The sequence below is a fragment of the Panthera uncia genome, chromosome E1 (genome assembly GCF_023721935.1).
Source record: "Panthera uncia isolate 11264 chromosome E1, Puncia_PCG_1.0, whole genome shotgun sequence".
In the NCBI taxonomy this organism is placed as follows: domain Eukaryota; kingdom Metazoa; phylum Chordata; class Mammalia; order Carnivora; family Felidae; genus Panthera; species Panthera uncia.
Genome location: NC_064814.1, coordinates 1,638,578 through 1,655,313, shown reverse-complemented (window position 1 = coordinate 1,655,313; position 16,736 = coordinate 1,638,578). Strand labels below are relative to the sequence as shown.

Sequence of the window (16,736 nt, the reverse complement as noted above, 5' to 3'; positions counted from 1 at the left end):
TCCCCACTGCTGCTCTGGACACGTGGGTCCCGCTGCGCCCCTTCCCTGAAAAACTCCACTTAGGGCCCAGACCTCCCAGAGACCCGCTGGCTCCCTTCCTCCTGCAGCCCTGCGCCAGGACCTGGTACCCAAGGCCCACCTCCCTTCATCTCTCAAGACCCCTGGGTGGCACATGTTTTGTTCTGACTGTCCTCTCCATTCTTTTACTCAGGGTTTTTTGTTTGTTTGTTTGTTTGTTTTGGCCTCCTTCTCCAAAGTTTTAGTCACCCCCACCCCTAACGCCACTAGTCTTTGCCTGGGAGTTGTTTCCACCTGTAACCCCAAGTCCAGACCACAGGCCCTTCCCTCAGTGTCCTGTGTCCCAAAGCGGACACTGCACTGCCTTCCCTGCCCTGCAGGTGGAAGCCACAGGCACCTCGTGCCCCTTCACCTGTCTGTGCTCCCTTCGCCCGGGAAGCCCCAGTCCTGCGTCCCCTAACATCCAACACAGACGCCCTCTCCATGAAGCCTCTGGCCTCTACAATAAAAGTTACCCCTTAAACTATAACACTGCACGTTGGCTGGTCTTTACGCCACTTTATAAAGTAAGTGCTTTTTTATTTTTAAAAACACACATTTACATACGAAGAAATTCACACTTTGGGGGCTGCAGTTCTGTGAGTTTTGACAGATGCACGTAGCTGTGTCACCACCGCCATCATGGTACAGAACATCCCTCGACAAAACACCCAGGGGCTGCCTCTTTGAAGCCAGCCACCCCCTTACCTAGGCCACCACTAATCTGTGCTCTGTCGCAACTGTTTTGTCTTTCCCGGAATGTCACAGAGATGGAATCCTACAGAATGTAGCCTTGGGTCTGGCTTCTTCTACTCAGCACTGTGAGATCGATCCATTGGCGACTCGATTCCACCGCGTGGTGAACCACGCTCTATCGGTCATCGATTGAGGGACGTGGGGATTGTGTCCAGCTTGGGGTAATTATGAGTGAAACTACTGTAAACATTTACTTTCAAGCTTTTATATGAACATAAGTTTTCGTGTCACTTGGGTAAAAACTTAGGTATGTATTTATACTTGCATATATATATATATATATATATATATATATATGTAGAGAGACTGTGTGTGTGTATACATATATATAGAGAGAGGGAGGGAGGGAGAGAGAGGGAGACTAGATATGTGTTCAACTTTGTAAGAAACTTCTAGATTATTTTCCGCAGAAGCTGTACCATTTTATGCTCATACCAGCAGTTTATGAGAGCTCAGGTTGCTCCCCTGCCCCCCCCCCCATCACCCTCAACATTTGGTTGTTCAAATGTTTTTATTTTGGCTTTTTTTTTTTAATTTAAAATTTTATTTTTTGAGAGAGAGACAGACAGACATAGCTCGAGCAGAAGAGGGGCAGAGAGAGAGGGAGACACAGAATCCGAAGCAAGTTGCAGGCTCTGAGCTGTCAACACAGAGCCCGACGTGGGGCTTGAACCAATGAACTGTGAGATCATGACCTGAGCCGAAGTCAGATGCTCAACCAACAGCCACTCAGCCATCCCTGGTGTTCTCATTTTTAAAAAGTGATTCTAGGGGTGCCTGGGTGGCTCAGTCGGTTGAGTGTCCGACTTTGGGTCGGGTCATGATCTCACAGTCTGTGAGTTCGAGCCCCGTGCCGGGCTCTGGGCTGACAGCTCAGAGCCTGGAGCCTGCTTCGGATTCTGTGTCTCCCTCTCTCTCTGCCCCTCCCCTGCTCATGCTCTGTCTCTCTCACTCTCAAGAATGAATAAATGCTAAAAAAAAATAAAAATAAAAAAAATAAAAAGGATTCTAATTATTTAAATACTGATCACTTAGGTGTGTAGGGGTATCCCATGTCCCTATACTGATGTCGAGAATCTATTCCTAGGCTTATTTGCCATATATCTATATACCTTCTTTGGTGAAATGTTTGTTCAAATCTTTTGCCCACTTGGTAAATTGAGTTGTTTGCCTTAGGAGTTTTGAGCGTTCTTTACACGTTCTTGATAACAAGTCCTTCATGAGATACGTGGGTTGCGAATATTTTCTCCATCTGTGGCTTGTCCTGCTGTTCTCTTAACTGTGTCATTCAAAGAGAGGTTCTTAAACTTTGTGGTTTGTGCTTTTTGTATGTTGTAGAAGCCACGGCCTGACCCGAGGACAGAACATTTTCTCCTGTTTCTTCTAGAAGACTTAGAGTGTTAGGTTTCCTATCTAGGTCTGTGGTTCAGCTGAGATTTTGTGTAAGGTGTGAGGTATAGGGTGACATTTAAAAATTCTTTTTCTCTTTTGTACATGGATGTTGAATTATCCTGGTACCACCCGTTGAAAAAGCTATCCTGGGGGCGCCTGGGTGGCGCAGTCGGTTAAGCGTCCGACTTCAGCCAGGTCACGATCTCGCGGTCTGTGAGTTCGAGCCCCGCGTCAGGCTCTGGGCTGATGGCTCGGAGCCTGGAGCCTGTTTCCAATTCTGTGTCTCCCTCTCTCTCTCTGTCCCTCCCCCGTTCATGCTCTGTCTCTCTCTGTCCCGAAAATAAATAAAAAACATTGAAAAAACAAATTAAAAAAAAAAAAAAAAAAAGAAAAAGCTATCCTGTCTTCATTGAATTACCTTGACACTTTTGTGTAGTTTAAGTGACCATATTTGTGTGGGTCTATTTCTGAGCTGTCTACACTGGCCTATTGATCTGTGTCTGAACTTTCCCCAATACCACACTGTGTTGATTAGTGCTATTCCACAGTAAATCTTTGAATCAGGTGGTGGGAGTCCTCTTTGTCCTTTTTCAAAATTACCTATTCAATTTATTTGGCTCTTCCTATACTATTTAGTATCAGCTTGTCACCATGTACAAAAAAAAAAAAAAAATCCAGCTGGAATTTCGATGAGGGTATGTTAAATCTGTAGATCAGTCTGGAGAGAATGACGTCTTAACAATATTGTTTTCCAATCCATAACCATGGTATACCTCTCCATTTATTTAGGCCTAATCATTGATATCTTTCACTAGCCTTTTGTATTTTTCAGCATACAGTATTATTTTTAGCATACAAAAATACAGTTGGTAGTATAATTTACCCTGTATCCTGTGTCCTTGCTAAATTCATTTATTAGTCTTGGGGATTTTTGTGGATTCTATGGGAGTTTTCACATAGACCATAATGTCTGTGGATAATAACAATTTCTTTTCCAAGGTATTCGCCTCCTTCTCCTGTTTTATTGAACTGGCCAGGGCTTTCTGTACAATACTGAAGAGAAGTGGTTGGAATGTGTATCATTGCCCTGTTCCCAGTCTGGGGGGGTGGGGGAAGCATTCAGTCCTACACCATTAAATATGATGTTAGCTGTGGGATTTTGCAGCTACTTTCTACCAGGTGAGAGAAATTTTTATATTCCTCACTTGGGAAGAGTTTCCATGAATGCAATGTTGAATTTGATCCCTTGCATTTTCTGCATAAAATAGGATTTTCTTCATAAATACGTTAATTTGGTGAATTACATGATTGACTTTCAGATGTTAACCCACTAGACAAAAAGGCAGTGGTAGCAAGGGAAATGAGACAATATTCTGGGGGCTCCTGGCTGGCTCAGTCAGTACAGCATGTGACTCTTGATGTCCAGGTCATGAGTTAGCCCCATGTTGGGTGTGCAGCCTACTTAAAAATAAGATTAATTTTTTTTAAAAAGAAGAAGAAAATACTGTTTTTCCCACATTATATATACAATGTTTAAAATTGATTTTTTAATTTACGTCCAAGTTAGTTAGCATAGAGTGCAATCATGATTTCAGGAGTAGATTCCAGTGATTCATCCCCTATGTATAACATCCAGTGCTCATCCCAACAAGTGTCCTCCTTGATGCCCCTTGCCCATTTAGCCCACCCCCCACCCACAACCCCTCCAGCAACCCTCAGTTTGTTCTCTGTATTTAGGAGTCTCTTATGTTTTCTCCTCCTCCCTGTTTTTATATTATTTTTGCTTCCCTTCCCTTATGTTCATCTGTTTTGTCTCTTAAATTCCTCATGAGTGAAGTCATGTGATATTTGTCCTTCTCCGACTAATTTTGCTTAGCAGAATACCCTTTAGTTCCATAGGTGTAGTTGCGAATGGCAAGATTTCATTCTTTTTGATTGCCAAGTAATAAATAGCCCATTGTATATATGTACCATCTCTTCTCTATCCACTCATCCATCGATGGACATTTGGGCTCTTTCCATACTTTGGCTATGGTCGATAGTGCTGCTATAAACATTGGGGTGCGTGTGCCCCTTTCAAACAGCACACCTGGATCCCGTGGATAAATGCCTAGCAGTGCAATTGCTGGGTCGTGGGGTAGTTCTATTTTTAATTTTTTGAGGAACCTCCCAACTGCACCAGTTTGCATTCCCACCAGCAGCGCAAAAGAGGTCCTCTCTCTCCGCATCCTCGCCAACATCTGTTGCTGCCGGAGTTGTTAAGGTTAGCCATTCTGACAGGTGTGAGGTGGTATCTCATTGTGGTTTTTTGTATTTCCCTGATGATGAGTGATGTTGAGCATTTTTTCATGTGTCTGTTGGCCATCTGGATGTCTTCTTTGGAGAAGTGTCTGTTCATGTGTTTTGCCCTTGTCTTCACTGGATTATTTGCTTTTTGGGTGTTGAGTTTGATAAGTTCTTTATAGATTTTGGATACTAACCCTTTATCTGATACGTCATTTGCAAACATCTTCTCCCATTCTGTCGGTTGCCTTTTAGTTTTGCTGATTGTTTCCTTCTCTGTGCAGAAGCTTTTTATTTTGATGAGGTCCCAGTAGTTCATTTTTGCTTTTGTTTCCCTTGCCTCCGGAGACGTGTTGAGTAAGAAGTTGCTGCGGCCGAGATCAAAGAGGTTTTTGCCTGCTTTCTCCTCTAGGATTTTGATGGCTTCCTGTCTTACGTTTAGGTCTTTCATCCATTTTGAGTTTCTTTTTGTGTCCGGTGTAAGAAAGTGGTCCAGGTTCATTCTTCTGCACGTCACTGTTCAGTTTTCCCAGCACCACTTGCTGAAGAGACTGTCTTTATTCCGTTGGATATTCTTTCCTGCTTTGTCAAAGATTAGTTGGCCATATGTTTGTGGGTTCTCTGTTCTGTTCCATTGATCTGAGTGTCTGTTTTTGTGCCAGTACCATACTATCTTGATAATTACAGCTTTGTAATGTATCTTGAAGTCCGGGATTGTGACGCCTCCGGCTTTGGTTTTCTTTTTCAGGATTGCTTTGGCTATTTGGGGTCTTTTCTAGTTCCATACAAATTTTAGGATTATTCTAGCTCTGTGAAGAATGCTGGTGTTATTTTGATAGGGATTGCATTGATTATGTAGATTGCTCTGGGGAGTATCGACATTTTAACAGTATCTATTCTTCCAATTCATGACCTATGTATATATATTTTATTGAGACATAATTAAAACATTTACTCCCTCCAGGTTTACTGAGATTGAGTTGACGCATCGAGTGAATTGCCACATAACCCTGTGTGACTTTAAGGGGTACACAAAGGTGCTGATTTGATATTTATAGAATGCAAAAGGGTTACCGCCGTGGCGTTAGCCGACACCTCCATCCTGTCACATGGCTGTTTCTTTGTGGTGTACATAGTATTAGAGTTCTGTGTCTTTCGAGGAGTTTGTACATCCGGGTAACCACCAACCTAATTAAGACATGAAACGTCACCATCCCAAGAAACGTTACTGCCTCCTTCTGCTCGATTCCACCACACGGGCACTTTGTGTCTTTATTCTTTCGCAGAGCAGAATGCTTTTGAAATGCATCCGTGTTGTGTAGATCTTCTATCGGCCCCCTGTTTGGCATCATGGCATATCACGGTATGTGGCTTTTTTTTTGTGTCTAGCTTCTCTCCTAAGGTTCTTGGTGGCGACGCAGAAGCAAAGAATTAGCAGGGAAGCCGGTGGAAAGAATCTGAGATCCCTAAACGGGACAAAGGGAGATGTTAGGATCTTGGCGGCAGCCAAGGTGGACTGTTTGGTGGCCAACAGAATGGTCTGGGGGAGCCTTCAAACTGGGGCACGTGCAGGGTTGGAAGGAAGGTATTGGGCGATCTGCGTACACCGAGGAAGCAGGGTAGGAGCGTATTTCTCCAGGAAGAGCCGGTCTTGACTCCCCCCAGCTAACTGCTGTTGTCTGGGTTCTTGTTTTTGCTGCGGATGCTTGTATTCAGCTTTCCTGAGTTTCACTCTCTGGTTCTGGAACCAAACCTCCAGGGTCACGGCCACTTCTTGGTTCTGCAGGCTGGGAGGGGTGTGGGTTCTGACTGGACAAGAATTCCAAATCTGCTCGTGGCTTCTCCGTGAACATTGTTCGCTTCCTTTGTGAATGCTGCTAGTGCCTTCCTTTAGGAAGGTCCCCTGGGTCTGACATCCTGAGATCCACATGTGTTCCCATGCTCTGCTCCTGTGACCGAAAGAAGAGAACATTCTGAACCGAATAAAAACAAAACTGTCAAAGTTCATGGGATGCAATCAAAGCAGTGTCTAGAGGAAAACTGATAGCATTAACATTTTTGTTAGAAAAATAAAGCTCTCGCGTCAATAATCTAAGCTTCCACCTTCAAGAAACTAGAAAAAGAAGAAAAATAAACCCGAAGCAGTAGGAAGAAACTAATAAAAAGCAGACAGCAATGAAATACAAAACATGGAATGGTAGGAAAAAAGGAAACCCCAAGGTTTAGTTCTTTGAAAAAACCAGTATTAACAAACTTCTAATCAGACTAACCAAGAAAAAGAGGGGAGAAGGTTATCAACATCAGAAATGAAAGATGGAATACCATTATAGACCCTACAGAAATTGGATAATGAAATTATGTCATAAAATATTCTATGGTCATATTCAACTTCTGTGAAATGGACCGATTTCTTGAAAAATACCTTCCTGAAACTCACCTGGGAAGAAAGAGATCACCCAAATAGCCCCATACCTACTTAAGAAACTTTGTAGTTCAAAGCCTACAATTAAGAATATTAAAGGACCAGATACTTCCACCGGGGAGTTCTTTCGAACACTTAAGGAAGAAATAACACCTGTCCTGCTTTTAGAAAAGAAGTTCTCTAAGCATGTCCTCATTAATGCTATCTTCATTAGCACACACGCGCACACACACACGCACAGGAAAGAAAAACAGCAACGATGCAGCTTTGCGGGAACAACTGTGTTTATTTCGGAAGCTCTGGTGCTGTGACCCCTGGAGCAGCCGCGACCCTCTGAGGCACCAGAACCCTTGCCCCGAGGCCAGCCCCGCACAGTCTGCAGGGACCAGACACAGGTCGCACCGGGATCTGGCAGCAGAAACAGCCCGCCCCTCGCCCCAGGTGGATAAGCCGCTTGGCCGATTCATGACTCCCTGCGAAGGGAGCGCTCTGAGCCCCAAAATACTCAAGCCGTGCTTCCAAATCCACACAAAAAGCCCTTGTTTCTGAGAGGCAGGCACGGGTCTCCAGGGGGCCCCTGAGGTCAGCGTTTCCCAGACCCGCTGCTGCAGGAATCCAAGTCCAGACAGCTAGCCTCTGGTAAGGGAGACATGGAGGGGAAACTGAGGTAGCCCCGAGCCCTCCTCCCAGGGTGGCAAGGGCCACGGCCCGGACTGTCTCCTCCTGACTCGTCCCCACAGAGGGGGCCGGGTGCCCTTCTCCATGGTGTCTGTGAGGACCCTGGGAGCCCCAGACAGATCCAAGTGAGGAGCCAGGCCTCTGCTCCTGTCCCCTCCAGGCAGGCCGTGCCACGCCCTCTGCCCCGGTCCCCCTCGCAGTCCTTCTGGCCGTAGGGAGAGCGGCCTGACAGTGTCTGCGAATGGGGCCCCCAGGACGGCTGCAGGGCAGGAGACCCAGCAGTCAGTCCGGGGCCCCCAGCCACCACCCTGAACAAGCAGCTCAGTTCCTAACCCTGCCCAGAAACCGGCACGGCTCGGCGCTGGTCCTGTTTCTCCCTCAAGGTCTCAGGCTGCCCCTCCGGCCATCACGCCCACAGGAAGGGCCCGTGCACGAGGGGGGTTCTGCCTCATCCACAGGAAACCGGGGAACCCGCTTTCGGGTTGGGAGCCGACCCCCGTGCACGGTGCCACCTGGCTCTGCTGGCTCGTGGACCGGCGGCACATCACCCGGGGCTTGATCAGCGGCCGTTGTATTCGCTCTGGTCAGCTGCCCGCACCGTGTCCTCGGTGAGTGAAGGGGGGACGCCGGAGGGAGGGCGGACCGGCCACACACACCCGAGGGGAACCACTCCTCGGTGGGACGTGGGGGCTGCGGGCGAACGGGACAGCACAGAGTCACGGAATCCTGGGATTTACAGGCCGGGGCCACGGTGACTCCACGTGTGGCCCAGGCTGGCAAGGTCACGAGTTTAGGAAAGGGAAAGCAGAAGGTTCCGAGCCGGGAGGGGCTCCTGCTGCCGCCGCCCTCTGTGGTGGCGTCCAGGGGGCCTGGGGGGCCTCTTCTGTGGCGGGCCCGGCCCCCAGCAGGCGGGGACAGGCCACCAGCTCCATGCCAGCAAACAAGGAGCTGCAGCCCCCGGGCCCTGGGCAAAGTTCCGGCGCTCCCTTTGGGGAGCCCGTGCCCGGCGGGCTCCACTCGGGTCCGGCCCCCTCCTCTCTGGAACCCACCAGGCCGGCCTCGGCCTCCCTGGGGACTGAGAGCGGGGAGCCATCGAGGGGAAGGGGGTGCGCAGGGCCCTGGGGCGGGAAGAGGGCGGAACTCAGCGGCTGCAGGAAGGCGTGGCTCCCGGAGAAGGGCACGGCGTCGGTCAGCAGGTCGGCCGGGCCCCCGCGGCCAGCCACAGGGCCCAGCTCGACCGGGGGCCTCTGGGCGGGGGGCCGCTGTCGGCAGGAGGCTTCAAAGTGCCTCAGGATCTGGAGGAGGAAGCGGAGGGGACCGGCTGAAGGTCCCTGTGCGCCCGGGAGCACAGAAGACACAGCCCCCCAGAGAGCAGGTGGCTCGTCCCACCTCCTCCTCCTCCGGCCACCCCCCACCGGCCACACTGTGTGCGCCCAGACACGGCGAACCTGCTGCTCTACAAATGCACACGTTCTCCGTCCCCAAACCCGGCCCCTTGACGAGCCAGCTCAGGGAGGGGGGGGAGGGGTCCCTTGCCGGGTGCCAAGCAGCGCCTGACACAGATGCTGAGGAAACGAACGTGCCTCAAACCCTCCGGTCCTTCCCAACTCTGCACACACGGCCTCCTCCAGCCTTCACGTCCTCAGAGACACCGTGATGGCCTCGCTGTGGCGGGGTCACCGATTCTTTGACAAAGGACAATTTAAAGACGCGCCACTGAGGATCCGAATTCTCAGCAGCCACAGAGGAGCGCAGAAGCCGGGGATGCCAGTGGGCAGGTGGAAGACGTGCTGGGGCCTGGCTGAGGGGAGAGGCCAGCAGCCTGTGGGGGCTGCCCAGAGGCTCCCCAGTGAGGGAGCCGGGAGGCCCGCACACAATTCGAGCATAACTGGGAAACGGACTCACGTGAAAGAAAACACTTCTGCTCTCCAGGGGCCGAGCTCCTGAACTGTGACCCCAGGTGGCCAGCAGAAGGATAAATGGACCTGGGCAGGCAAGGAGGGCTTCCCGCAGGAGGCCACCCGTGGGCTGAGCCAGGCGGGATGGGGAGCTGCCTGCAGAGCAGAGCTGCTGAGCAGCAGGGCAGGGGAGAGGTCCCAGGAGCTGGAAAAATCCACGAGCCAAGGACCCCGGCTGTTCTAAGGCCCGGCCCATCCCGGCCCGGTTGGCGAGGGGCAGGAACGTGGAAGCGGATCTGGGAACGGCTGGAGGAACAAGCGTGCGACTTCTCCTCCGGGTCCCGGCTGCTGCCCACCTTGGTGGCCTTGTTGGTCACGGGTCCAGGGCTGCCCGCGCTGAGCTCCTGCAGCCGCGGCCGGGCGAGGAGCAGGATGTGCTCCTGGGAGAGCAGGTCGGTGCAGCCCAGGGACGCGATGGCGCCCAGGGCCCTCTGCCGGGCGGACAGAAGGTCAGCGCGGTCCACCCCCGGAGGGAGGCCCCTCTCACAGCTCCGTCCTCCTCTCGGCCCGACTGCAGCCCCAAGGTGGGGGAGCCCCGGGGGTGGGCCCACTGCCCCCACCCCCCCCCCAGGGCAGGCCCCGGGTGAGGCGGTCCCCGGCCAACCCCGCCCGCAACCCTCACCTGCGCACGCCCATGCCCCCAGGCGCCCCCCAGCCTCGGGCCGGCCCTCACCATCTGCACACGCTCGCTGGTCCCGTCCAGGCGGCGGGTCAGCAGTTCCAGGACCGCCTCACAGTTGAGCAGCCCACACCTGCAGGAAGGCACAAGCAGGAGGTGGGGGCCGGGGCCGGGGCCGGGGCCGGGAGCGGGGAGCCGGTGGGGGGACTCACTCTTTGATGAAGCACTGAGCCTCCTCTCGGCTCAGAAAGGCACGCGGCCCCCGTGTCACAGTCTGGACCAGGCTCTGCTCCTGCTGGCAGTCGCTCAGGGTCACGGCCTCCACCCTACCGGGGGCACAGCGGTCAGGGTAGAGAGAGACTCCTCCGGGTCAGGCCCCAACCCAGGGTGGGACCCCAGAAAAGGACCTCACCGCTCTGCCAGGTCGCTGGGTGCCTGGCTAGCCGCTGAGGGGCTGTCGCTGCCCGACCGACTGCCTGAGTCTGAGACCTTGCCTGGGTCACCGCTCTCCCGGGATGAATTCTGGGAGCTGGAGCCGCTGTCTGGCTCGTCCCAACCCCCTCCTGCCTGCCCGGGCTGGGGTCTCGTGACTGTGACAAACAGGACCGTGGGTGAGATCGGGGGCGGGGGGCCCTGACTTGCCTCATACACCCCTCCCCGGGGCACCTCGACCAAGAAACACCAGGGAAGAGGTGACACGGGACAGAGCAGGGCACCCCTCACACAGAACGGTCAGGGCGGGGACCGCCGACCTGTGGCGGCAGGGGCAGTGCCGGACCCCGAGGCACAGAACTCTCGGGGAGTCCCGACAGTCCTCCTTCAGGCCAGGCCAACTCCCAGGAGCTTGGGCCAGAGCACCGCGACGCTGCGGTCCCCTCTCACCACACACCTCGCTCGGGGATGGCCCTGTGTCAACATCCCCCCGACTAGAACGCACGTGCGTGGAGGCTGGCCCCCGGCCCTGGCCTCGCAGCCGTCCCGGCTGGACCGGCAAAAGCCGGGCTGCGGCCCAGCTCACGACCCAGGTCTGTACCCGAGGTGGTGGGGCCCTCCGGGAGCCCCCGCCCCCCTTAACACCATACACCCCAGCTCCTACTCGAAGCAACTGGCAAGAAGCTGGCAAAACAGCATCCAGACGCCGCGCGATCTTTGTACGGCACGGAGGCCACAGCGAGTGCACACAGAGCCACGGAGCTGGCGAAAGGCTGTGCGGGCCCCCGGCCCCCCCAGGACACACCACCTCCTTCCCCGGCCTCTGAGCCAGGAGCCTGTGCCCCTTGCCGGGAAGGTCCTGTCGGCAGCTCCGCGGCCCCCTCTCGCTCCAACACACCACGGGGACAGGCCTGCTCACCCGGACCCCCAGGAGAGTCTCACCGCTTCCTCGGGCGCCCGGGAGAGCTCCGGGGAGCGGCTTCCCGGCACTGGGGCCACCACGGCTGGCTGTGGGCGTCATGGCGGGCTGGTAGGCGTCACCCCGCGGGAGGGGCCTCCGGGTGCCGGGGCTCTCGGGCCCGGGGCGCACAGCATTGGCCACCACCTCTGCGGCCTTCTGGATGGTGGAGAGGAAGGCTTCGCCCGCAGAGCCTGCGCCGGAGGGAGAGGGACAGGGTGCCAGCCCTCTTCAGTTCTGCCCGCCCCCGAGAGGAGTTCAAGAGGCCAGCACGTGAGCCGTAGTCACACAGCGGAGCCCACGTGGGGCACCCAGGCCCTTCCGGAAGCTTCCCCAGCGAATGCTGCTTCAGTGCATTCCCAGGCCCGACAGAGCCTGGCGCTCCAGCTTACGGCATGGCCGTGCCCCCAAGTCCCCCAGCCCCACGTGGGAGCAGGACAGCTAAGGGGATCGTCAGAGAGCTCGGTCCCCACGGCGGCTCACGTCCAGTACGGGTGCAGGGGTGCGTGAGTGCCCTGACGGGACCAACCACTGTCACTCCCGAGTCAGGAACAGGCAAGGCCTGCGAGCCAGGCCTGCTTTAGGAATCAGTGCTCCTGAGGTACCGGGGGTCTGAGAGCCGAGACCAGAACCGGCAGCACCCAGGCCGGCTGCGTCCACTCACGACGGGCACCGTCCCCACGCCACCGCCCTCCGCCCTCCGCCCCTCTGAGGGACCAGGGCCTGGGTGCACGCGTACAGACCTAGCCTCCGCCCGGCTTCTCACCTGTTGGTTTCGCAGACTGGCCCTGCCTCGTTCTCCCGCGGGCCCGAGCAGAGGAGAGCGCGGTGGCAGGACACCGGCCCCAGCCGTGCCACCCGCCACGCCTCCCAGGCCAGATCCGCCAGACCCTATGCCCGCGCCCCGCACCCCTGCAGCACTCACCTGTGGGGCCCCGTTCCTTGCTGTAGCCGAAGCCCTGGAGGGCGCCCTGGGGCCTGGACTCGGAGCCCATGCCTGTGAGCAGGACCCACGTCAGTGCCAGTGTGGCCGCTCACGCTCAACCCTGTGTACCTGGGACAGGGGGTCGGGGGGGGACCTCAAACCATCCCCAGGGTGAACACCCAGCGAAGGGGATGGGCGGTCGCCTACCTGCCGGAGGCAGGGCCCTGGGTGGCTGGGAGGGAGGCGGGGGCGACAAGTTGTCCGAGAACAAGGCGCTCCCCAAGTCCTAGACGAGGAAGCAGAGGGCACTCGGCTCGCTGTGGTCCGGCTCTGTGCCCCCGCCCCCCTGCTCTCTCGGGGTCCCACAGCGAGGGCGGAGCCAGGGCCCCGGGTGGTGGAACAAACGTCTGGCAGTCTGTCCCGGGCTGCCCTGAGTGCTGGACTCACCTGGGCGGCCGCCCGCACCTTCTGGTACAAGCTGTTCCCGTGGAGAGGGTCTGGGGGCCCCGAGAAAACTGCAGGACGGAGGCAGATGCGCAGGTGAGCCGCAGCTACTGACACTCAGAGGTGCGGCTTTAATGCCCCCCCGGCCCTCGTGGCGGGCACCCCCCCGGACCCCTGGCAGATGACCCCGGCACCCCGAGGGTCAAGGGCGGCCTCCTGAAACACAGGCCTGGCCTCCAGTCCCCGGGCGACACCCCTTCCAGGTCAAAGTCCCTATAGTGGCGGCCACCCTTCCGCACCCCCAAGCCCGGGAGCCCCCAGATCCACCTCATCCGGGACCCACTGCCCCCACACTGCTTTTCAGAGATATCCACCCACTGGGCCTATGGAGGCCGCACCCCGGCTGCCCCCTCGCTCATGCCCACAGAGTGGAGCCCCCTGCCGTCTCTCGCCGGGGTCCCTGCACTGGCCGCCTCCCTGTACCCGCCTCAACCCACTCTCCACTCGGAGCGAAGCGAGCAATCAAAGCCCCACGGAGGCTCCTGCGGCCCTGACGATACCACCTCCCTCTACGTAACAGCTTCAGCTGTGACAAACGAGTTTTTCCTAGAAGGAATTGAGTGACACCCCCGTTCCCAGTCTCTTGTCACAAATGCATCTCACTTTCTGCCCCGGCAGGTGGCTCAGGGTGCACGCCCATCGGCCAGCCGGGAATGGAACCACCAGGGAACCACTGGGGGGGGGGGGGGGGGGGGGGGGGGCCCCCCCGGCTTTTCCCCCCCCCCGGGGCCCCCCCCCCCCCCCCGGCCTCTGGTGCCTGAGCTGAGGCCGTTGTCTGCGGGCCGTCCCACCCCAGAGCCACCTCCTCTCGCTACCCCACCTCCCCGACAGCCTGTGGCAGGGTCCCCCAGTTGGCACTCAGAGTACAACGGACTGGGACCGGCCCAGCAGAGACTCTGGTGCCAACAAAGACCCGCTGTCTGCCGCATCCCGTGCTGCCTCGGCTGCGCCCTGGGGTGGAGGACGGCGGTGAGGACGGGGTGGAGGACGGAGGCCTCCAGTGAAGAGACGGTTGCGGTTTCGGGGTGTGGGGGTAGGCCAGCACCTGGCAGGCAGGCAGGATGCTGGAAATGCTCAGGATCCCCGAGGAGCACGCGGTGGCCGAGAGCAACTAACTGGGCCCCCCTCCCCGGCGCTGCCCTCTCGGGGACCCTCTCAGGGACGGCTCCGTGGGCGTGGTTCTTGCCTGCCGGCCGAGCCCTTCCGGTGTCACTCAGGGCGGGGTCTGCTGACGCTGTGCCCCTGAGACCCACTGCGGCCAGGACTCCTGCCTTACCTGAGGGGAAGGCCTCAGGCCCCGTCCCCCCAAATCCCAGTTAGGGAAAAAGACACGGGACAGCCCCAGGCCCGGCTGGGGAGTGAGAGATGGAACCCCACCCCAGACCCAGCTGTGCTAGACCTAGACCTCGACAGGCCAGAACCCCGCCTCTCCCGGGGGCCTCCCACAGACCTCCCTGTCTCGGTCCTGGGGAGCAGTCCTGGGGGGAAGACAGAGCCCCTCTGGTGTGCCGGGCACTGGAACAGGCAGGACGGGCCTGGGCTGCCCAGGCCAGGCAGGGCACACAGGCAGAAGTAAGCCACCGTGCGGCGGCGGGCCCGGCGACGGATGGAAGGGAAAGCCCGTGACAGAGTGAAGGCGGTGGTTGGGGTGCAGGGTGCCGGGGAGAAGACGGCAGCGGGCCGGGAGGCGAGTCCCGCCGGTGGGAGGGGCGTCTCTGTGAGATGGCGGTGGTCAGCAGAGGGACTCTGTGCAGCCTGCCCTGGCCGCCCCGCCCCAGCGCCCGGATACCTGCGGCTTCCTGGATGAAGGCAGGGTTGCGTTTGAGGATGAGCAAGGACGAGGAGGAGCCGTGACCACACAGGTGGAGCAGGATCTTCAGCACCTGGGGGACAGTCGCAGGGGGCAGCACAGGCCCAGAGGGCAGCCCGCACGCATCCCGCGGCGACCCTCTCCTCGTGCTTCGCCACCCGCTGGGCCGTCCCCCAGCGGAGGGTCTGCGGGGGCCGCTCGGGGACTCACCTTCAGCTTCACTCGGCCAGAGCCGCTGTGCAGACGGTTCAGAAGGTACTCCAGGAGGCACTGGCTGCTGCCCAGGGACTCGTGTGAGATTTCTGGCAGGCGCTCGGGTTAGGGAAGGAGCGAGCTGACCCCAGGCCACACGAGGCCACGCCGGCGGGGGAGAGAACCAGGCCTTCCTGCCACCAGACTTCTCCCGTGTCTTCCCCGCCAACACCCACCCGAGGCCCTGGTTTCAGGAGCTTGGGCCTCTTACGGCCTCCTGGGCCCCGCGTCATCAGTCGTGTGGCTTTTGGACCCACCCACACTTGGTCCCTACAGTAAAGGAGCTGGGGGGCCTCCGAAGGACAGGCCCCTGGACGTGGGTGACGAGGAAGGATACTGGCGATCTCCTCAAACAAGTAGCCCGGACACGGGACATCATCGTCCGACGTTCCCTTCAGGAGAACCGGGAGCTGAAGGGGAGAGCGAGCCCCTGGCATGATGAGTGGGCATCACAGGGAAAAAACCCAAACACCCATTCCCACTTGGCCCAGCATCTGGGCGTCTGGGGAGCGTGAGCCTCAGAGCAAAGACAGGTCGGGGAACCTCAGGGACACTCACGGGGACAAGTGCGTGGACTCTGCTGGGTGCTCACCACAGACTGACTACAGTTTGAAAGGGCAGCGGCCTGACGGCACGAGAACATGGGCCTGAAAGTCACCTTATTTATCCAGCAAGGCCCAAAGGGGAGCTGGACAGACGTGCAGAGCCGTGGAGGCCAGGGCCCAGAGCGGAGTCTCTGCACTAACGCAACCGAACCGACCGGCGGCTTCACCGGTGGCCCAGCCCCTGAACACCTGCCTGGCGACGCTCAAGGCCGCCCGCTGCATCTGCTTTGGCTCTGGCGAACACCAACGACAGGCCCCGACCTCCGCTTCTCGGAGCATTCGCCACGATGAACTGACGATGGTGGACGTGGGTCTCCCACAACTCGGGAGCGTCCTTCCCTAGGACCTGAGGGCCCCGGTTTGAAACGCAACCATTAGGAAGGCCCGGGCCTGGCTCGCACGCCCTGTACGGGGCAGGACCCCAAGTCCCGAAAGGGCCGGCCAGCTGCCGAGTTGCACGGACACTGCCCGACCCCCGCCTCCCTCAGTGCTCCTGCCACAAATGGGAAGGGGCCGGGGCTGCCCGTGCGGGCGTCCGGCTGTGCCGTCTGAGACCCCAGCTGTCTCTTCCAATTCGGGTTCTGTCCGGGGGGGGGGGGGGGGGATGTGAAGCAGAGGTGGCGTGCCCCGCCCACACGGCGTCGGGGATCGGGCCCCGACCCTGAGGCCACAGCGAAGAAGGGGACCCAGGAACGAGATGCAGGGGCAGAGGGGACACCAGGGGCCCAAGAACGGCCGGTGGGGCTCGAGGAGGAGGACGGGCACGGAGAGGGCCGGAGGGAGATGGAGGCATCTGTGAGCCTGGGAGGAGGCCCCAGCGGGCGCCGAGCAGGGCCGGGGAGGGGGACAGCTCTGGCCCGGGGTGGGGGCCGCGGCCGCCCGCACTCACCCGGTGCAGGAAGCTCAGGCGGTCCCGCAGCGGCGGCGTGGACGCCATGATGCCGGCCACCTTCCGGCCCCGCCCGCGGCCGCGGACCCCCTCCAATCACCGCGCGGGCCTGGACTAGCTGGCCAATCGCTCGCGCGGGGCGGGGCCTGCAGTCTATGCCGGCAAACAACCTGAGCCTGAACCAATCCGAAGTCCC

General features: G+C 57.7%; 1 protein-coding gene across 1 annotated transcript; it reads right to left on the bottom strand.

The window, feature by feature from the left end:
• Positions 1-7,178: 7,178 nt before the first annotated feature.
• Positions 7,179-16,679, bottom strand: TEPSIN (TEPSIN adaptor related protein complex 4 accessory protein). The gene is made up of 13 exons (XM_049635509.1): positions 16,541-16,679; positions 15,384-15,456; positions 15,005-15,096; positions 14,774-14,867; positions 12,928-12,995; positions 12,688-12,766; positions 12,481-12,552; positions 11,540-11,749; positions 10,578-10,755; positions 10,378-10,491; positions 10,220-10,298; positions 9,843-9,977; positions 7,179-8,883 (listed from the first exon to the last, which is right to left on the bottom strand). The coding sequence occupies exons 1-13, from the start codon at positions 16,586-16,588 to the stop codon at positions 8,371-8,373; spliced, it is 1,755 nt and encodes a 584-aa protein (XP_049491466.1). The 5' UTR covers positions 16,589-16,679; the 3' UTR covers positions 7,179-8,370.
• Between the last annotated feature and the right edge of the window lie 57 nt (positions 16,680-16,736).